At 43.1% G+C, this 17,359-nt stretch overlaps 1 protein-coding gene across 2 annotated transcripts in view; it reads left to right on the top strand.

Annotated features, from left to right (window-relative positions):
* Rab3gap2 (RAB3 GTPase activating non-catalytic protein subunit 2) overlaps nt 1-17,359 on the top strand; it is an 81,217-nt gene that overhangs the window by 55,690 nt on the left and 8,168 nt on the right. Inside the window, exons 20-28 of one of the 2 annotated variants that reach the window (XM_005348830.3) lie at nt 3,785-3,998; nt 4,837-4,934; nt 7,476-7,581; nt 8,986-9,146; nt 9,856-10,084; nt 12,760-12,933; nt 13,029-13,135; nt 16,162-16,228; nt 17,126-17,196. In XM_005348830.3, coding sequence (XP_005348887.1) covers nt 3,785-3,998; nt 4,837-4,934; nt 7,476-7,581; nt 8,986-9,146; nt 9,856-10,084; nt 12,760-12,933; nt 13,029-13,135; nt 16,162-16,228; nt 17,126-17,196 — 1,227 coding nt within the window. The remainder of the gene's footprint in view (nt 1-3,784; nt 3,999-4,836; nt 4,935-7,475; nt 7,582-8,985; nt 9,147-9,855; nt 10,085-12,759; nt 12,934-13,028; nt 13,136-16,161; nt 16,229-17,125; nt 17,197-17,359) is intronic. The other variant, XM_005348832.3, reaches the window with a different exon arrangement.

Genomic DNA, 17,359 nt, shown 5'->3' on the forward strand with positions numbered 1-17,359 from the left:
TCTCCCCCTCCCTCAACTCCTCTCCCCTTCCCTCTCCAGTCCAAAGAGCAGTCAGGGTTCCCTGCCCTGTGGTAAGTCCTAGGTCCTCCCCCCTCCGTCCATATCTAGGAAGGTGAACATCCAAACTGGCTAGGCTCCCACAAAGCCAGCACATTAAGTAGGATCAAAACCCCGTGCCATTGTCCTTGGCTTTTCATCAGCCCTCATTGTTCGCCATGTTCAGAGAGTCCGGTTTTATCCCATGCTTTTTCAGTCACAGTCCAGCTGGCCTTGGTGAGCTCCCAATAGATCAGCTCCACTGTCTCAGTCAGTGGGTGGGTGCACCCCTCGTGGTCCCGACTTCTTTGCTCATGTTCTCCCTCCTTCTGCTCCTCATTGGGACTTTGGGAGCTCAGTCCAGTGCTCCAGTGTGGGTCTCTGTCTCTATCTCCATCCATCACCAGATGAAGGTTCTATGGTGATATGCAAGATATTCGTCAGTATTGCTATAGGATAGGGTCATTTCAGGTTCCCTATCCTCAGCTGCCCAAGGAACTAACTGGGGATCTTAAACTTTTTTTGAGTAAAAAGTATAAAATTAAAGGTTTAGGGTGGATTTGTTGTTGTTTTTAAGAACTTAAAGGTATATATTTTTTTTCTATCAGGCCTCTTTTCTGTTTCTTGATGCTTAGTTTATATTACCAAATTTATATTTTGTAAAAATACAAAACTTTTAAATCTCATTGTTAATTCATCTTAACTCTTAGACTCCTTAAATTTTTCTTGACACATTTTTAAGGTGGTATCTTAGTCATTGTCCTATTGTTTAAAGAGACACCATCACCAAGACAACTCTTATAAAAGAAAATATTTAATTAGGGGCTTGGTTTACAGTTTCAGAGGGTTAGTTAGTCCATCTTTATCATGGCAGACAGCATACAAGCAGGTGTGGGGCTGAGAGGTTGCATCCTGATCCACAGGCTACAGGCAGAGAAGGAGACTGGGATTGGCTGGGCTTTCGAAACCTGAAAGGCCGCCTCTAGCAGCACACCTTCTTTAACAGGGCCACACCTCCTAGTCCTCCCCAACAGTCACCATTTGAAAACTAAGAATTCAAATCTGTGAGCCTGTGGGGGCCATTCCCACTCAAGCCACCACCGGCGACTTTTAAAAAGATGTTCTGAAAAAGCGCTGGAGAGCTTTTCCATGTCAGATGAACCCAAGTCCTTAGCCCAGCTGTGCCACTGCAAGAGTCTGCTCTTGTATTTCTTTTCCTTCCCAAGAAGGGAGGGAGCCACTTTCAGGCCCTTCTGGGTGTTGCCTGGTTGGATACCTGCTGCAAGCAACCACCTACCTTGACTCTCATAGCTAGGGCACAAGCCAGCTATGAGCTCTGTGAAGTGCTGAGCAGAAGTGAGTACTCACAGCCATCTGCAGGCCTGCTTCTCCTCAGCCCTCTGCTGAGGAAAGACCTCCTTCCTGAAGACTTTCAGCCTGGTTCTCAGTGAGGGCCACACAGATTGAATTCTGGTAGTCTATGTGCTGGTGCATCCCCTGGTAACTTAAAGGGATCTTGACGGGGGCACTGTAAGTGGTGGGCACCTCACCTCAAACCTTCAGTGAAGCGGGTAGGTTGGAGAGAATGCTAAATAATTTTTTGGGGGGATGGAGTTTTCTCTTTATAATTGTTTTAATTTAATTAACCTTTTGGTTGTTTGTGCAATATTATATATTTTGAATTATAATGCATCTCCCCCAGAGTATTTTGTAGCTGGGATAAGAAAAAAGAAAAAGAAAAAAAATTCTAACAGCTTTTAGTTTTGTAATTAAAAAGAAACAAAAAGCAAAGTTTGTCCTGAACCTTTTACAGATTTGTCATAACAGCATTAAAGTGATTGAACAGGAAAAAAAGGTATTTTGAAAAACTTCATAATAAAAATATTTTCAGTTTTCTGTTGCGACAAAACTGTAACTTTTCTTCTTGACTTTTCATATTATTATTGCTGTCTGTTTGCCTGTGAGTGTGGTGTGGACCTGCCATAGCTTATATGGTGGGCAGAGTTCAACTGTCAACTGGAGTTGCTTCTCTCCATTCTCCACGCGTTCCAGAGGCTGGACGCAGACCATCAGGCTTGTGGGGCAAGCACTTCTAGTTGCTGAGCTGTCTCACTGGCCATGTTTTAAAGAAAATAGAAGAAAGATTCTGCCAAGCTGGGCAGTGGTGGCACACACCTTTAATTCCAGCACTTGGGAGGAAGCAGAACTAGGCAGATCTCTGAGTTCAAGGCCAGCCTGGTCTACAGAGTGAGTTCTAGACAACCAGGGCTACACAGAGAAGCCCTGTCTCGAAAAACCAGGAAAAATAAAAAAGAAAGATTCTGCCAAACAAGAGGTCAGTTTTTCTGCATTGTTAACTAATGGCTGCTTGCTCTTTTGTGAATTATATACTGAAATAAAATTCTAAAATAGTCTATCTCATATCAAAGTGTTAAAGATAACTGTACTAAATATTGTCTGCGTTGTGTAAGACATCAAGTAGTGACAGTCCCTTTCAGTCTTCAGTATAGTGCAGTAGTTGCTCTAAGAAATACATGCAGAGTTTCCCTGAATGGAAACTAGAGAGATAGAGTGTCTGTCTTCCTCTCAGATGACTGTTCCCTAGTGTAGATTGCCTGGAATCTATGCCCCACCCATGTCTTCTGCTTATCCAAGGCAGGTTTATTAAAATGATTTTAGTGATTTTTCAAGTCACCAATAATACTTGTTTAAAAATTAGCCTGTCTTATTGAAAGTTAAGTTTACATGTACAACTATATAAATAATTTTAAACTGAAAAATGAAAGAGTACATTATATCTTCTGGTTTTGGGGATTTTAGATTTTAACATTTTAGTAAAACACTCATAGTGGTGTTCTCTAGTTACCATGAAAAATTGTGAAAGCAGTTCTTTAGGATCAAACCATCTACCTCAGTAATTGTAAACACCAGGAACGTGCAAGTTGATGAGGGGGGCTTACAGGAAGAATTGCCTGTACAGTTCTTAGGTTCTTCTCATCAAGAGCAAATGGTCTTGCATGTGCCCGGTAAAAGAGAATAACCAGGCATGGTGTTACTGTCCTGGAGCTTCAGCTGCTTGGAGGGCTGAGAGAACATTGCAGTTCCAGATATAAAGACACCATAATTAGGCACCATCTCAAAAAGACAAAAACAAAACAAAGCTGAATGTGTATGATTGTGGTTTTAATTGTGTAACAGTCAGCGAAAGGTTTTCCTTGCTATGGCAGATTTACAGGGTTTTCAGAAAAAATGATGATATGATGTAGTGTGTGTTTATATGTCCTGTGTGAATTGGTTGAAAGACTGGCCAGTTCTAGTTGAGTTGTGACATCTTTGTGTCCCTGGTTGCAAAAAGGACCTATGAGCAAAGGTGCTGAGAATTATGTCTATGGTGTACTGGTCATGTTGCACAGAGACATGCAGCCACATGGAAAACGAAGTTACACTTTTCATACTTGGATTATTTTCTATTTTATGATACATATTTATTAGGCCCCTAACTTTTAGAAGAGTATATAGTACTCTAAAGAAATCCCGAAAATGGCACTCTTAGTAGTAGTTTCTCAATGTTAGTTTACATGTATAACACCATATTCATGAAATGTCATTTAAAACAGTACATTACCTCTGTTATATTTCATACTAATTTTTAAAGTTACCATTGCTCAACTACCTTGACTCTCAGATCCAATAAGGGGCTAGCTTTTGTAGCAATTCATAGAGACATGGCCTACTCTTACTGTTGAAGGACTTGGCTGTGTTGCTAAGACTGGACGATAAGGAACTTGTGAAGCTCCGGGCCTTATTAGAGAAGTACAAACACGAAAACACCAAGACCACTGTCCGGTTTTCTGAGGATGCAGACGGAGTGCTACCTGTCAAGACCTTCCTCGAATATCTAGAGTATGAGAAGGATGTGCTGAGCATAAAGAAGATAAGCGAAGAGGAGTACGTGGCTCTAGGTAGGTAACATCCTGTAATCTGCTCCGAATGCCCTCGCTCTTGTACAGAAGAAGTCCTAGTGCAAGTGTACAGCAACTCGGTGTTGGCTTTTGTTTGAAATGCAATGACCAAATGATTCATTGTGGTCAGCAATGTATTCTGGGTACTCACATACCATTTCACACAAATTAAATTGTGTTAATAAGCCTTCTACAAAGGAAGTATTGGGGCTGAAGAGATGGCTCAGTCAGTAAAGTGATTGCTGTGCAAACTTAGGGACCATAGTTTGAAATCACAGCACCTATGTAAAAAGCCAGGCATGGTGGCATCTGCCTATAATCCTATCCCTGGAGAGACATAGAGAAGAGGATCCCCAGGACCCTCCGGTCACCTCATCTTGCCTAGCTAATGAACTGCATGTCCAGTGAGCAATCTATTTCAAAAAAAAGTGGGGAGCATTTGAAGAGACCTCCGACATTGACCCCTGGCCTCCACCCATTCACATGCATGTACAATGCACACAGGAGACAATGTTAAGGCATAATGATTTGCCTTCTGTTCTCCTAAATCAATTAATTAAATTAATTCAGACATTAAATTCTTTTCCTTCTGTGTTGAGACCTATAATCCCAGCACTCGGGAGGCAGAGGCAAAGGGGTCTCTGAGAGTTTGGAGCTGGCCTGGTCTACATGGTGATTTCCAAGGTCTATGTAAAAAGAACCCCTGGCAAACAAAACAAAACACCAACAAATCGTTTTCTTTCATGCTGTCCTGCTGTTCTCCGATTCCAGTGTGCACTTAAGTAAGATTATTAATCTGAACATTCGTCGTCTATAACATGCTTGTTTGTTTCACTAGGCAGTTTCTTTTTTTGGAAGTGTTTGCATGGAGAAAGCTCCACGGAGGATATGTGTCACACTCTGGAGTCTGCCGGACTTAGTCCTCAGCAGTTACTGGTAAGGGTTTCTTACTGAGCAGATTTTACCAATGTTAGTTTCTTGGTTTTGAATTTGGGTAAGATATTAACATTAAGGGACATGATAGAAGGGCTCCTGAGACGTCACTATGTCTGCCTATCTGCTTTTCTTTCCCTTTTTACATGTACATGTATGTGTCTACACACACATGCATGAGTCCTGTAGAGTACCAAAAGTGATGTCAGATGTCTTCCTCACTAGCAGTCCACTTTATTATTTTCATGACCAAATTGGCAGTGCTTCCCAAATAGAAGCCTGTGAGAAAGGGGTTCAGATGGAGGTGTTGGAAGGAAGGCTTGTTAGTTGACATTGTGTATTCAGGAACAACAAAATTTATTGTCTGCATTTCCATTTAACACTTTATTAGAATTATATTCATGAAAGTGCAGGCATGTAATCTTAGCAACTCAGGAAGCTGAGGCAAGATAGCCGTGAGTTTGAGACTAGCCTGGACTATACAGTGAGATATTCTCTCATGGCAAAACATAAAAAGAGGAGTTCACAGTGGAGAGAGGAGTCTCGGCCGCAGGGTGGGGGAAGGAAAGAAAAAAAATTAATTTAAGAAGGAATTTCAGGTAAGTGTGAAAACATAGTATGCTATAATACCATCTTCTCGGGGAGAGGAAGCAGGACCACAAATTTCAGGCCTGCCAGGGCTGTGGATATTCAGCCTTAACTCAATAAGGCCCTGTCCCAAAATTTAAAAAGCAAAATGAAGGCTAGGGAATCAGTTCCATAGTAAAGTGAATGCCTGGAATGTGCAAAGGCCCTGGGGTCAGTCTTCTCTGGTGCTGTGAAGAGAGGGGAGGAGAGGCTTAGATGTATTTGTTTCCAGGCGTTTACATTCAGTTTAGTTACTGCATAGCTGTGTTAGCATGCTCGTGTTTTCAGAACAGTTATGGCTTTATCAAGTTCCGGTTGTGTTCAGGAAGGACTAGAAAATGCAGCTCAGGGGAAAGACTGACCAGTAGTGCCCTGTGTAGGAAGGCGAGACTCGGAGATAGTGTCTTGGCCGTCCTGCTTCCTTTGAATGCAGGAGTAAAGCATTAAGGGTACTGAACCATGGGATTTCTATTTCCTTCTTAGATATTAACTAATAGAATGAAAGAGTTCACTAAATTTTATAGTCTATGCTGCTCCTAATCAGTTACCCCGGCATTATCTCATGACAATCTGTTTATGGAATAGGATAGTTCATATGTGTGGATTCATGCTATCATGTTCAGATCATGCATGGTGCATTCCTATGCTTTGCTGGCTTGGACTGTCCTCCTTTGTGTTCACTTGGTAGTTACTTTTCTGTTGTGGGTATCAGCATGTGTTCCTATGTGCTAATTTGTCTCTGCATTTTGATTGTCCCTGAAGTTTAGAGTATTTTTCTGTTGTATTTCTAAATTTATGTTCTGGTCTGATGAGAACTCATCTGTATTTTGTACTGATCCACGTTTGAAAAAAGCTTAGCTGTTAGGAAATCTTAAGATTATTTTTAAAAAGAGAAGAACCATTTTAGTGTGTGAACAAAGGCCAGCTTTGGGCAAGAGATGGAGGATACTGGCACAGGGAGAACTGGGGCGGAGACAGTTTTGCGTTTGTTCAGAATTTGCTGTAGTCATGGGTGGGGTCAGTGGCAAGGAAAGTGGAGGAGGTCACAATTTGAAGACAAGCTATTAGTGTGTTTAGCCTAGCTGTCTTCATTGAAAGTAATCTTGGCTTACCACTTCAATTGTCATCTTGAACTTTTTTAGTTAACAGAGGCATAAACCTAACTTGGAACCTAACTTGGAGAGACTTTAAATCTTTTAAGTATATTTAAAAACATGATGCATTTTGTTTCTTTCTTTGTGGGGGCAGGATGGAGTGAGAGAGTCTTGCAGTGTAGTATAGACAGGTCTGGAACTCAGGACCCCCCTGCTTCTGCCTCATAAGTGCAGGGTGACAGCCATATACCACCATTCAGCTGCAGACATGCTGTCCTTCTAGTAAACTCTGGTCACACATTTTATAACAACCAATAGGTCCATCTAGTAGCAACAGAATGACGAGCCTGAAGGTAGTGAGTGCTTCCCTTTGCTTCCCAGCACATGCACACAGACAGGAAACAACGAGATGGTTCTCTGGCTGAGAACAAGTTTGTTGGTTATGAATAATGGTTGTGTGAAGTTGACGGTAGTCTAAAGCAGAGCGGAGACCCTTGATACTCAGGGTAAGACATTTTTAGGGACTCTGCAGGTGAATGTCACACTGGTGTCCTTCCTGGCAGTGTTCTCCTTAACTGTGGCTTAGATTGGAAGACAGAATATGTAACCTAAGAGGAGGTGGGGGTGGGAGTCAGGTGCCCAGCAAATGTTGAGAATCTCTTAGGTAGACAGTGTACCTCAGTGTGATCCCACATTGCATGATAGAGCAAGCACCCAGCCAGATAGCTATGTCAGCGTGTACACATGCACGTGGTAGGAAACTGTAAAATCTCCCCTTTGTTAAATATTATTTAGGCTGAAATATATTTTTATTTTATTTTAGTCTCTGCTCCTAAGTGTTTGGCTTTCGAAGGAAAAAGATATTTTGGACAAACCACAGTCTGTCTGCTGTCTTCATACCATGCTGTCCCTACTGAGCAAGATGAAAGGTAGGATACGGTGCGTTTCATGGGCCCGTGTTCTCAGGGTTTCCACTCCAAGGTTCTGAAACAAAATGCTGTGTTTGAAATACCACTCAAAGGCAGACTACAATGTAGAAAAGGTTTCAGTGGGCGTGAAGCTAAGAGGATCCTTTGTACATATGAGGCCTGGGTTTGCATCCTTGCCTCTGTGGCAGTATTGCTGTAGAAGTCTTCATGCACTGGTCAGAAATTTGCTGTGCATTTGTGAAGTTCTTTCATACAGGACAGTGGAATTCTGCTATCAGAAGATGTAACTTCATTGGGAAATGGTCTTTGGTAGAAATAATATTTTGGTAGGAAAAGTGTCTTCGTGTTTTAAGAACACTCATTGCTCTTCTAGAGGAGCTAGGTTCATTTCCAGCACCCACATGGTGGCTCACAACTGTCTGTAACTCCACTTCCAGGGGACCTATTGCCCTTTTGTGGCTTCAGTGGGCTCCAGACATACATGTGGTACACAGATATACATGCAAACAAAAAACCCATACATATAAAGAAAACAATAAAAATGTTCTCTAAAAGTATATATCCTCCCCATTATTCCTTTTTAGTAATGATGAAAATACTTCAAATAAGAGTTTGGGGCCTGGCAGTGGTGGCACATACCTTTAATCCCAGCACTCAGGAGGCAGAGGCAGACAGATCTCTGAATTCAAGGGCAGCCTAATCTACAGAGTGAATTCCAGGACAGGCAGAGCTGTTACACAGAGATACCCCATCTCAAAACAATAACAACAACCACCCTCTCCCCCTCCCCCCAAAAAACAAAACAAACAAACAATCCAAGGGTTTGGTATTGATTCAAGAAATAGCATGACGAACAATATAAAGGAATGGAAGATAAATGTTCTAAATAAAATCAGTTGCAGTGTCTTGGGGTTTTCATTGCTGTGATAAAGACAATGATCAGAAGCAACTTGAGAAGGAAAGGGTTTATTTTTTCTTCTAATTCCAGGTGTCACTAAGGAGGTCAGTGAACTTCCATTCCTGGAGACAGAACTGAAGCAGAGACTGGAGGAGTGTAGCCTGCTGGCTTGCTCTCCATGCTCACTCACCCTGCTTTCTTATACAACTCAGGACCACCTACCTAGGGGTAGCCCAACCCTCAGTGTGCTGGGTCCTCTGCCATCAACCACTAATCACGAAAATGCTGTACAGGCTTGCCTACAGGCTGAGCTCCTTTCTCTCAGATGACTCTAGCTTGTGATAAAAACCCAGTTGGCACATGATATTAATTTTCTAGTGCATTTAGAAATATGCAGATGCATCTTTGACAGATTTAGTTTAAACGTAAAAGATGAAACCCATGAACTACGCCCCCAAACAGACAGGGTAAGATTTTACCTTCTGCTTTTCTTCTTGTCTGTGCAGTGGCCATTGATGAGACATGGGATTCTCAGTCTGTGTCCCCTTGGTGGCAGCAGATGCGCATGGCCTGTATTCAGTCGGAGAACAATGGAGCTGCCCTGCTGTCTGCACACGTTGGGCATTCTGTTGCTGCCCAGATGTCCAGCAATTCTACAGATAAGAGAGTGAGTGGGCAGCTTGCGGAGGCACTCTGTTGGCTGATGGGGGCTTTCCATGCTTGGGTAGATAACTTGCAGTGCCCTGGAGCATCTAGAATGTGGGATGTGTGAGGAACTTGAAATAACAGGTATGGACGGTGATGCATTCCTCACGAAGAGGTCAGGGCCACACTGGACTGCTTCTTGGGCTTATTCGGGTTTTGCGTCCCATGGTTGTCTCCATCCTCCTCTTACACACCTGACATGGAGTCAGATGAACGAGCACTTTACCAGACACCTGAGTGGGTCTGCAGTGGTTTCCTATGAACATTGTCAGTCCTGGAAGTTAAGGGCAAAGTGTACCAGATTGAGGTGTTTACAGTATTAGATAGAGTTAGCTGGTACATTCTGTCAGCGTCCTAAGCAGAGCAGCCCTTGCTTCTAGAGACCAGAAGACTCTTTAAGATGCACACCGGCTGAGCCTGACCTATTACCACAGGACCTCTTCTAAATGTCCCGAGTATCCATCTCCTCCAGTCAAGTATTAAATCTTTAAAATTATGTCTCTGTTGCTTTCATTTAAGTTAATGCTATTCAGAGTCTTTGTCAGGCAACTGGGGTGTGGCTCAGTATTAGAGCGCTTGCCCAGCATATGTAAGGGCATGGGTTTGATCCCCAGAAAATGAAATGAAAACAAATGTATTGCCCAAAGTGTGAGCAGGATATTTTTTCTCAGTTTTCCCAGACAGCTTTGGGTGCTGATGCGGAAGCCCTCACAGACTCCTGGGAAGCCCTTTCTCTTGACACCGAGTACTGGAAGCTCCTGCTGAAGCAGCTGGAAGACTGCCTCATCCTCCAGACCCTGCTCCACAGCAAGGCCAGTCCTCCAGCTGCCAAAGTGTCATCGCCACAGACAGAGCCACTTCCAAGGCTTTCTGTGAAGAAACTGTTAGAAGCAGGAAAAGGTGAGCTGAAGCCATGACTGTTTGCATGCACACACATGATTCTGAGTACGTATTTACTTGTTCATGAAGTGACATATTTATGAGACTCCCATCCTGCTCCCAGGTCCCACCTCACCCACTCGTGGACACTTGAGTATTGCTCATGGTCAAAGTGTCCTCCAGGAGACCGTTCCCAAACAGCCTTCTCCTCCTCTCCTGATCTCCCTAGAGCTAATAGTGTCATCCCTTCCTTTCTTTGTTCCCCTTTGTGTTTCTAAATTTCCCTGAAGTGCATGTTTTACGTGCCACATAGTAGTCATGTGTATTTATGAGATACAGTGTGACATTTTAATACGTTTATGTATCATTAGTTCTGATCCATTATGTAGCTGTTTGTCACTGTTTTGTGTCAGGAGCACTCAAAGTCCTCTCTGATATCTGTTTTGAATGTTCAGTTAGTGTCCCTGCTGCACTGGGGACCAGAAGTTACTCACCCGTCCAGAGGCACCCTAGCACCTACCATCCTCTCTCTCCCTTCTCCCTGCATTCTCCCTGGCCTCTGCTCATTGCTCTCCCACCCTCTCCTCCTATGAGAGTAACTGTAGTTTCCACATGTAGGCGGGAACGTTCAGCATTGTCCTCGTCTCCGATGCATTACTTTCTATTGACCTACAGCCATTATGGTTTGGGGACATAAGAACCTTTGTTTCAGTTGTCTCTGAGAACAGCCCATTCTCCTTACCAGAGGCCCTGTTTAGGCACTTGATATCGGAATATTATCTCAAATGCTTCTAGACCTTTACGTTTTGTTTATTTAATGCATGAGTGTGTGTGCATGCATGTGTGTACTGGCACATGTACTTAAAGATACATGGACTTTGTGTGTATGCATGGAGGCCAGGAGAGGGTGTCAGTGTCCTCTATCAGGGTCTTCTATTCCTTTGAGGCATGGTCTCTTTCCAAGCCTGGGGTTCAAATTTTCTAGGTTAGGTTGGAAGGCAGGAAGAGCCAGGGATCCTTCAGTCTCTGCCGAACTTAGAGATGGGCTTACAGGGGTGTGCTGCCTGCTTCTCTTGTTACATGGGCAATAGGCTCTGTACTCTGGGCCTCATAATTGTGACGTATTTATCAAACCCTGAGATCTCCCCAGCCCTGTAAGTATTTATAGATTTTTACTTCTTAACTTGCTTTCTCATTTTTTATAAAGATTTGTGATTTTTTTTTAATTGTAAATTTCCTCTATACCATATTGTCCCCTAATGAATGATGTTGAGGTATACCATTGCGATATTAACCCAAGAAATGCAGTCAGGGGTATAATTCCAGAGTAACACTTTAAGATAGTTCAGAAGCTAGAGATGAAGTTCAGTCTCCCAGCACCCTCTTCACAGATGATGGTGACTTTACTATGCAGCATTATTTTTATGGGAAACTGTTTGAATCAAAATAAGAGGTAAGCCAGGCATGGTGGCATACACGTTAGTCCCAGCTATTGTGGAAGCAGGTGGGGGAATGAACATTTGAGCTAATAAATTTCAAACTGGTTCTCGTGGGCATTACTCACACCTGCTCCCTAACCCCAAAGATAGGAAGTTTAGGGTAAAAGTTAGTGTATACCATTTTAAATGTATACTTTATTCTAGGTGATAAACAGAATTTTTCACATGTCTTGATATTTTCACCTGGCGCTTAAAATTTTTTGTATTCTCTCGCTGAGTAAAATGTGAATTATGGCTAAATTTTGCCCATAGATATTTTATCTAGCAACATTAGGTGTACACTAGATGTGATCTGGGGTGGCTGGGGTCACTTTGGCAGGACTCTACGTAAGAGTGCTTGCTGCCAACCATGAGTCCCTGAGTGCAAATCCTCGGAACTCACTTGAAAAGCCAAGTGTGGCTGTGCACATTTTAACCACAGCACTCTGGGGCAGGCAGACAGACTGCAGTTCGCTGCCATCCTGGATCCAGGTTCAGTGAGAGACCGTCTCAAGTGATTGAGGCAGAGTAACAGCAGGACACCGCCATCCTCCTCTGACGTCATGTGTGCGTTTGTGTGCACATGTACAGACACATTTGCATTTAAGTCATGTGGGGGTAGGCATTAGTTCCGTTGAAAGAGCGATTGTCTGGCATGCACAGTTCTGGGCTTAATCCCAGCACCTTGAAACTAGGTGTGCTGGCATATACTTGCCCCATCACCTTAGAGGTGGGGGTAATAGCATCAGAAGTTCAAGGTCCATCCTTAGCTACATGATGGGTTTGAAGCCGGCCTGATGTAAGATTCTTTTTAAACCCAAAAAATAAAGAAAGAAAAAAAGAATTCTTTTTTAAAAAAAAAAAATAGTAATTTCCTCATCTGTGTCTGGTATACTATATTTGAATTTATGGACCTGGCAAGTGTACAGCATATAGTATTGGCACATGTTCATTATATTTATTTAAGATTGCTCTCAGTGTAGAAGTGTGCCCCCAGATAGCAGCTGTCTTGCTTGCCCTCCCAAGTTGGATGATGTGTATTAACACTGCTGTGAGTCTCATGTTCTTCGTTATCAGCTTCGGTTGAGTCATAGCTGAGTGTGGTGTGTATCTCTGGTCTTGAGGGAATATCCAGCATACTCTGTATTTGGCTCCATTTAATACATTGCTACTCAGATTTTACCAGATTTCATTTTCTTTCTTATCTTATACCTATAGGTGGTGTTGCAGACAGTGTAGCCAAGTGGATATTTAAACAGGACCTCAGCCCTGAATTGTTGAAATGTGCCAACCAAGAAAGAGATTCAGAAAACCCAGATGAACCCAAAGAAGGTATTGCGCGAAGTTTCCTTGAGGTGCCAGAGGTGCAGATAGACCTAGGAGCCATACCAGGTGACACCCAAATAATGAGCATTACGAGATTCGGAGTGGAGTGATGTAGCCATGTTCTTGTTACTGACGATGCTGTTACCCTCTGTGTCTTTCAGACTTGCTGCGTTTAGCCTATGAGCAGTTCCCGTGTAGCCTTGAGCTTGACGTGCTGCATGCACATTGCTGCTGGGAGTATGTTGTTCAGTGGAATAAAGACCCAGAGGTGCGTCCCTCTCTCTCTGCTGATTGTGTCTGCACACATGTACCCGGGCCAGGCTTGTCCTGGAGCTCACTAAACATTTGCTTTTACCTTGTGCCTATACTAGTAACTGTGCTTCACACATTGCCTTGTATGTATGTGTGTGGCAGTACTAAGTGTTGAACCTATAGCTTCGTGTTTGCTAGGCAAGCACCTGAACGCTGAGCTATAGCCTCAGCCCCTTTAAACTTATTTCCTGGAGACAGGATCTTGTTACGTTACCTTTACTAGCATTGAACTCGTGACTTTCCTGAGTAGTGAGCAATGTGCACAGCAGTCAGTGGCCAGCTGTGTTCTGAAGTGACCTCAGTGGTGCTTCATTCAGATTCTAGTTCTAGCCTTCCCTTTTCATTGACTAGAAACATGGTTGAAGACTGACCATAATTAGTACTTTGCTGTGGGGACTCAGCGAGGAGGTGACGGAGGAATATGAACAGGATTCCCATCCTGGCACCAGGGTTTGGCTAAGTTAGCAAGGACAAGTCTATTATTTAAATCACTCTTAGTGTGTTCTCTTAATACATAACACCATTACATATTAAAGAGCCTTTATTAGGGGGAGGAAGGGTGTCCTATTGTAGCGGTGTGAGTCAATTCACCTTTGAATGCAGCCTGAGATAAAGACCTCAAAGAAAAATTTGGATTCCAGAGGAGTCATTTACAAGAATCCTTATGAGGGAGCTTGAGTGGAGGAGGTGGCAAAGGAAATGGCTACAAGATGCTCTCGTGTCTTGTTTCATCTTGGTGTCGAGCCTGGAGGATTGAAGGATTGATCCCTTCCTTAAATGGCTGGAGTGGTGGCCAATTGTACATCAGCCATTGAGTTGGGATCCAAAGCCAGGCTTGGAGCCACTCTGAGGGTACTTCCAGACCAAAGTGCCCACGGAAAGATTGTGACCCTAAGGGTGTGGGAAATGAGGCCTTGTCGGTGAGCTGAGAGGCCCACAAGGCTAACCTTGGACACGAGTTGGCAATGTACATAGTAGGGCTGTTCCTGGGTTATCGTTCTTATCCAAAGGTAAGGAAAGTGGTAACCATAGACACTACAGCCATCAGACACGAGGCTGCCATTAGGACCTTGACTTTGACTTTACCAAGATGGCACATAGTGTTAGGCTGGTGCCATTTCACCCAGAAATGCAGGAGGAAATCAAAACTGTACTTAGATTAGAGCTCACTGAGGACCAGGACAAAGCACACAGCTTCAGGTAAGGAGAGAGCCCATGTTCCCGACCCAATTGGGGGCAGGCAGTGCAGTCCTGTGCTAAGAGAAAGAGGAAGTGAACATTACAGCAATCTGGTTCTGCTCACAGAGTTTGCTCAATTGCCTTTGTGCCCTGTTGCCAATCCTTCCGGCTAATCCTAGTTACAGCACACAGCTGGCATTACCTTGGGAAACGTCCCTGAGCCTATTGTCAAAATTTCTTCCTAAATGAGAATATTCTACGGTAGCAGTCATCTTGAGGAGTAGAGAAAGTGGCCCCATTAGTGTAATCATTGGCCCCTCCTAGGATGGTTTGAATAATGGCTGTCTTGTTTGTGTGGTTTTCTTGTTAACTTAACACATTACACCCCATCCCAACTTCAACACTACACCTACATCTACCTTTAATTTTAAATTGAATTATATTTGGAGACTTTGCAGTATCAACATGTGTGGGACAGTAGTGATGGGGGCTTCAAGTGGTTTTAGCCAACCCAACATCTGGATGATTTTGTGAGCATTACATGCTAATATGTGAATTTGAGAATATCAGCCTTTGTGATAACACAGATGGCTTTTAAGCCTTCCCTCTGGCATTTCCTGGTCCCTTGCTCTAATTCTTCTGTCCTTACCATTTACTCCTGACACTCTGATGTGCTCGCTTTCATATTGCCTAGCTCCCTCACTAGACTACCCTCAGTAAAGACCAGGATTTGGGTCCATTTTGTTCAGTGTGGTTTCCCGGGACCTTAAATAGGTTTCATGCATAGTAGCTGCTCTAAATTTGTTGCATAATGGTTGTTTGCAAAAAGAAACTAAGTTTTCATGCCTGTAAAATTCAAGTAAGTATTGCATGTAGAGAACACGTGTGTGGTATAGAGACTGCAGAGAACGTGAATCTCCCTGTCAGCATGACCTGGGTCTATCTAGAAATTAATCATTAATTAGATAATGAAATGATTAAAGTTATCTCATCAGAAGTTATTTTTACCTAATTCACAGATATCTTTGGGTTTTATTTTCTTTTCCCTCCTTCTTATTTGTTTGTTTGAATCAGGGTTAGCTATATAGCTTAGCTTTTGTGGTCTAGAATTCATGGCCTTTCTGCTTCTATCGATTTCTTTTTATTTGCTTACTTGTTTGTTTTTGAAGCAGGGTCTAACTGTGTAGCCTTGGCTGTCCTGCAACTCACTGTGTAGAGCAGGCTGGCTTCAAACTCACAGAAATCCACCTGCCTCTGCCTCCTGAGTTCTAGGATTAAAGGTGTGCACCACTATACCTAGAGACTGCTGCTTTGGCTGTGGTAATGGTGCTGCTGCTTCTTCCTTTTCCTCCTCTTCCTCCTCCTTCATGTATGTCTGTGTACTAAATGTGTGCCCAGTACCCTCGGAGATTAGTAGAGATAATCGTAAGCCATCCTGTGGGTCCTCTGCAAGAGCAGCAGTGCTCTTAACCACTGAACCATCTCTCTAGCCCCTTGGCCAAATTCTTAAGTAGATTTATGCAGAAAATTTAGTAAGACGTCTCAGTGGGGGCGGAAGGGATGGCTTGGTTGCTTCCTTCAGAGGACCTGAGTTCAGTTCTCAGCACACTAGTCTGGAAGCACACTGCCCGTAACTCTGGCGTCAGGGGATCTGATGTCCTCCCCCAGCTCTGTCTGCAGGCGCCCTCTCACACACAGCATTCACTCCCCACAGACACACGCATAAATAAAAGTAAATCTTAAAAGGTTTTCATTGATGTCAAATAACCTTTATTTTTTCTTTTTCCTTTTTTTTTTCTCAAGGAAGCACGCTTTCTGGTTAGGTCCATAGAGCACTTGAAGCACATTCTTAATGCACATGTTCAAAACGGTGAGTAGCAGATGTTAGCCCTCGTGGACTCATGGAGCCCCTGCCATGATAGGACATGAACTGTCAAGCTGACATCCTCCACCAGTGCCTGGCTCTTGCCCTTGTAAGAGCACTACTGCTGGTTGCTATGTAAAGAAATGCTCAGGTTTTGTTCTTGTTTGCTCAGTTGAGTTCTTTAAATATTTTTAATGTTTTAAAGTACTTTTTTTGTCTTTTGGGGAGTGGGTGTTTGTTTTCCTTGTGCAGTAAGGCCTCTTGTTGCCCAGGCCACCCTTGAGCTCCTGACCCTCACAAAGGCTGGCATTACAGGCATGAGCCACCACATCTGGCTACCTGGATGTACTTTTAATATTTCATTATTTTAATGCTTTTACATAAGAATGAAGCTGTCCTCAATAATGTATGCCTGTCTTTAATGATGAGTTTCTGAGATGTGCTGGGAGACCAGCAGGTATCATGTTAACAGACATTTCCACATCACTGTCTCAGCCAGTGTGTGCTCCCTTTGTTTCAGACTCTCACCAAAGCTTGAGAGCCAGGAGTGCTAATCCGTAGCAGTAGCTGAGCACGTGCGAGGCCCCATGTTCCACCCCAGCACAGCCCCCCCACACACTCACACACAGCCCCCAGCACAGCAAAGCAAGCAATCAAACCTTCAAAGCCTTTCTGGCGGCTGTGTGATGTTATGATGATATTGATGATGCTATTTTTTCCTTGTGATACGAGTTTTATACTTACGCTTAAAGCTATACTCCTCTGTTCACTTATTCTTTTGTTAAAAATGAAAATTCTGTATAAGATGCAAGAAGTAATATGTAAATAAACTTGGGGACGAGAGTTAGATGTCTGATGAAGTTACATCTGTAACACTCTGTTCTTATTTCATTTGCTGTCTAGGTATCGCGTTGATGATGTGGAATACATTCTTAGTTAAAAGGTTTTCTGCTGCCACCTACTTGATGGATAAGGTGAGGTGATGTTAATTGTCTCATACTTCTTAACTAGTTCCTTTAATTTATTGATATTAGAAAGATTGTTCACACTGGGGTGTGTGGACAGTTGACAGACTGTTTCTGGTTATCTGATAGCATGGTTTAGTTTTGCTGGCTTAAATGTACTTCTGAGGGCTAG

The sequence above is a fragment of the Microtus ochrogaster genome, chromosome 6 (genome assembly GCF_000317375.1).
Source record: "Microtus ochrogaster isolate Prairie Vole_2 chromosome 6, MicOch1.0, whole genome shotgun sequence".
NCBI lineage: Eukaryota > Metazoa > Chordata > Mammalia > Rodentia > Cricetidae > Microtus > Microtus ochrogaster.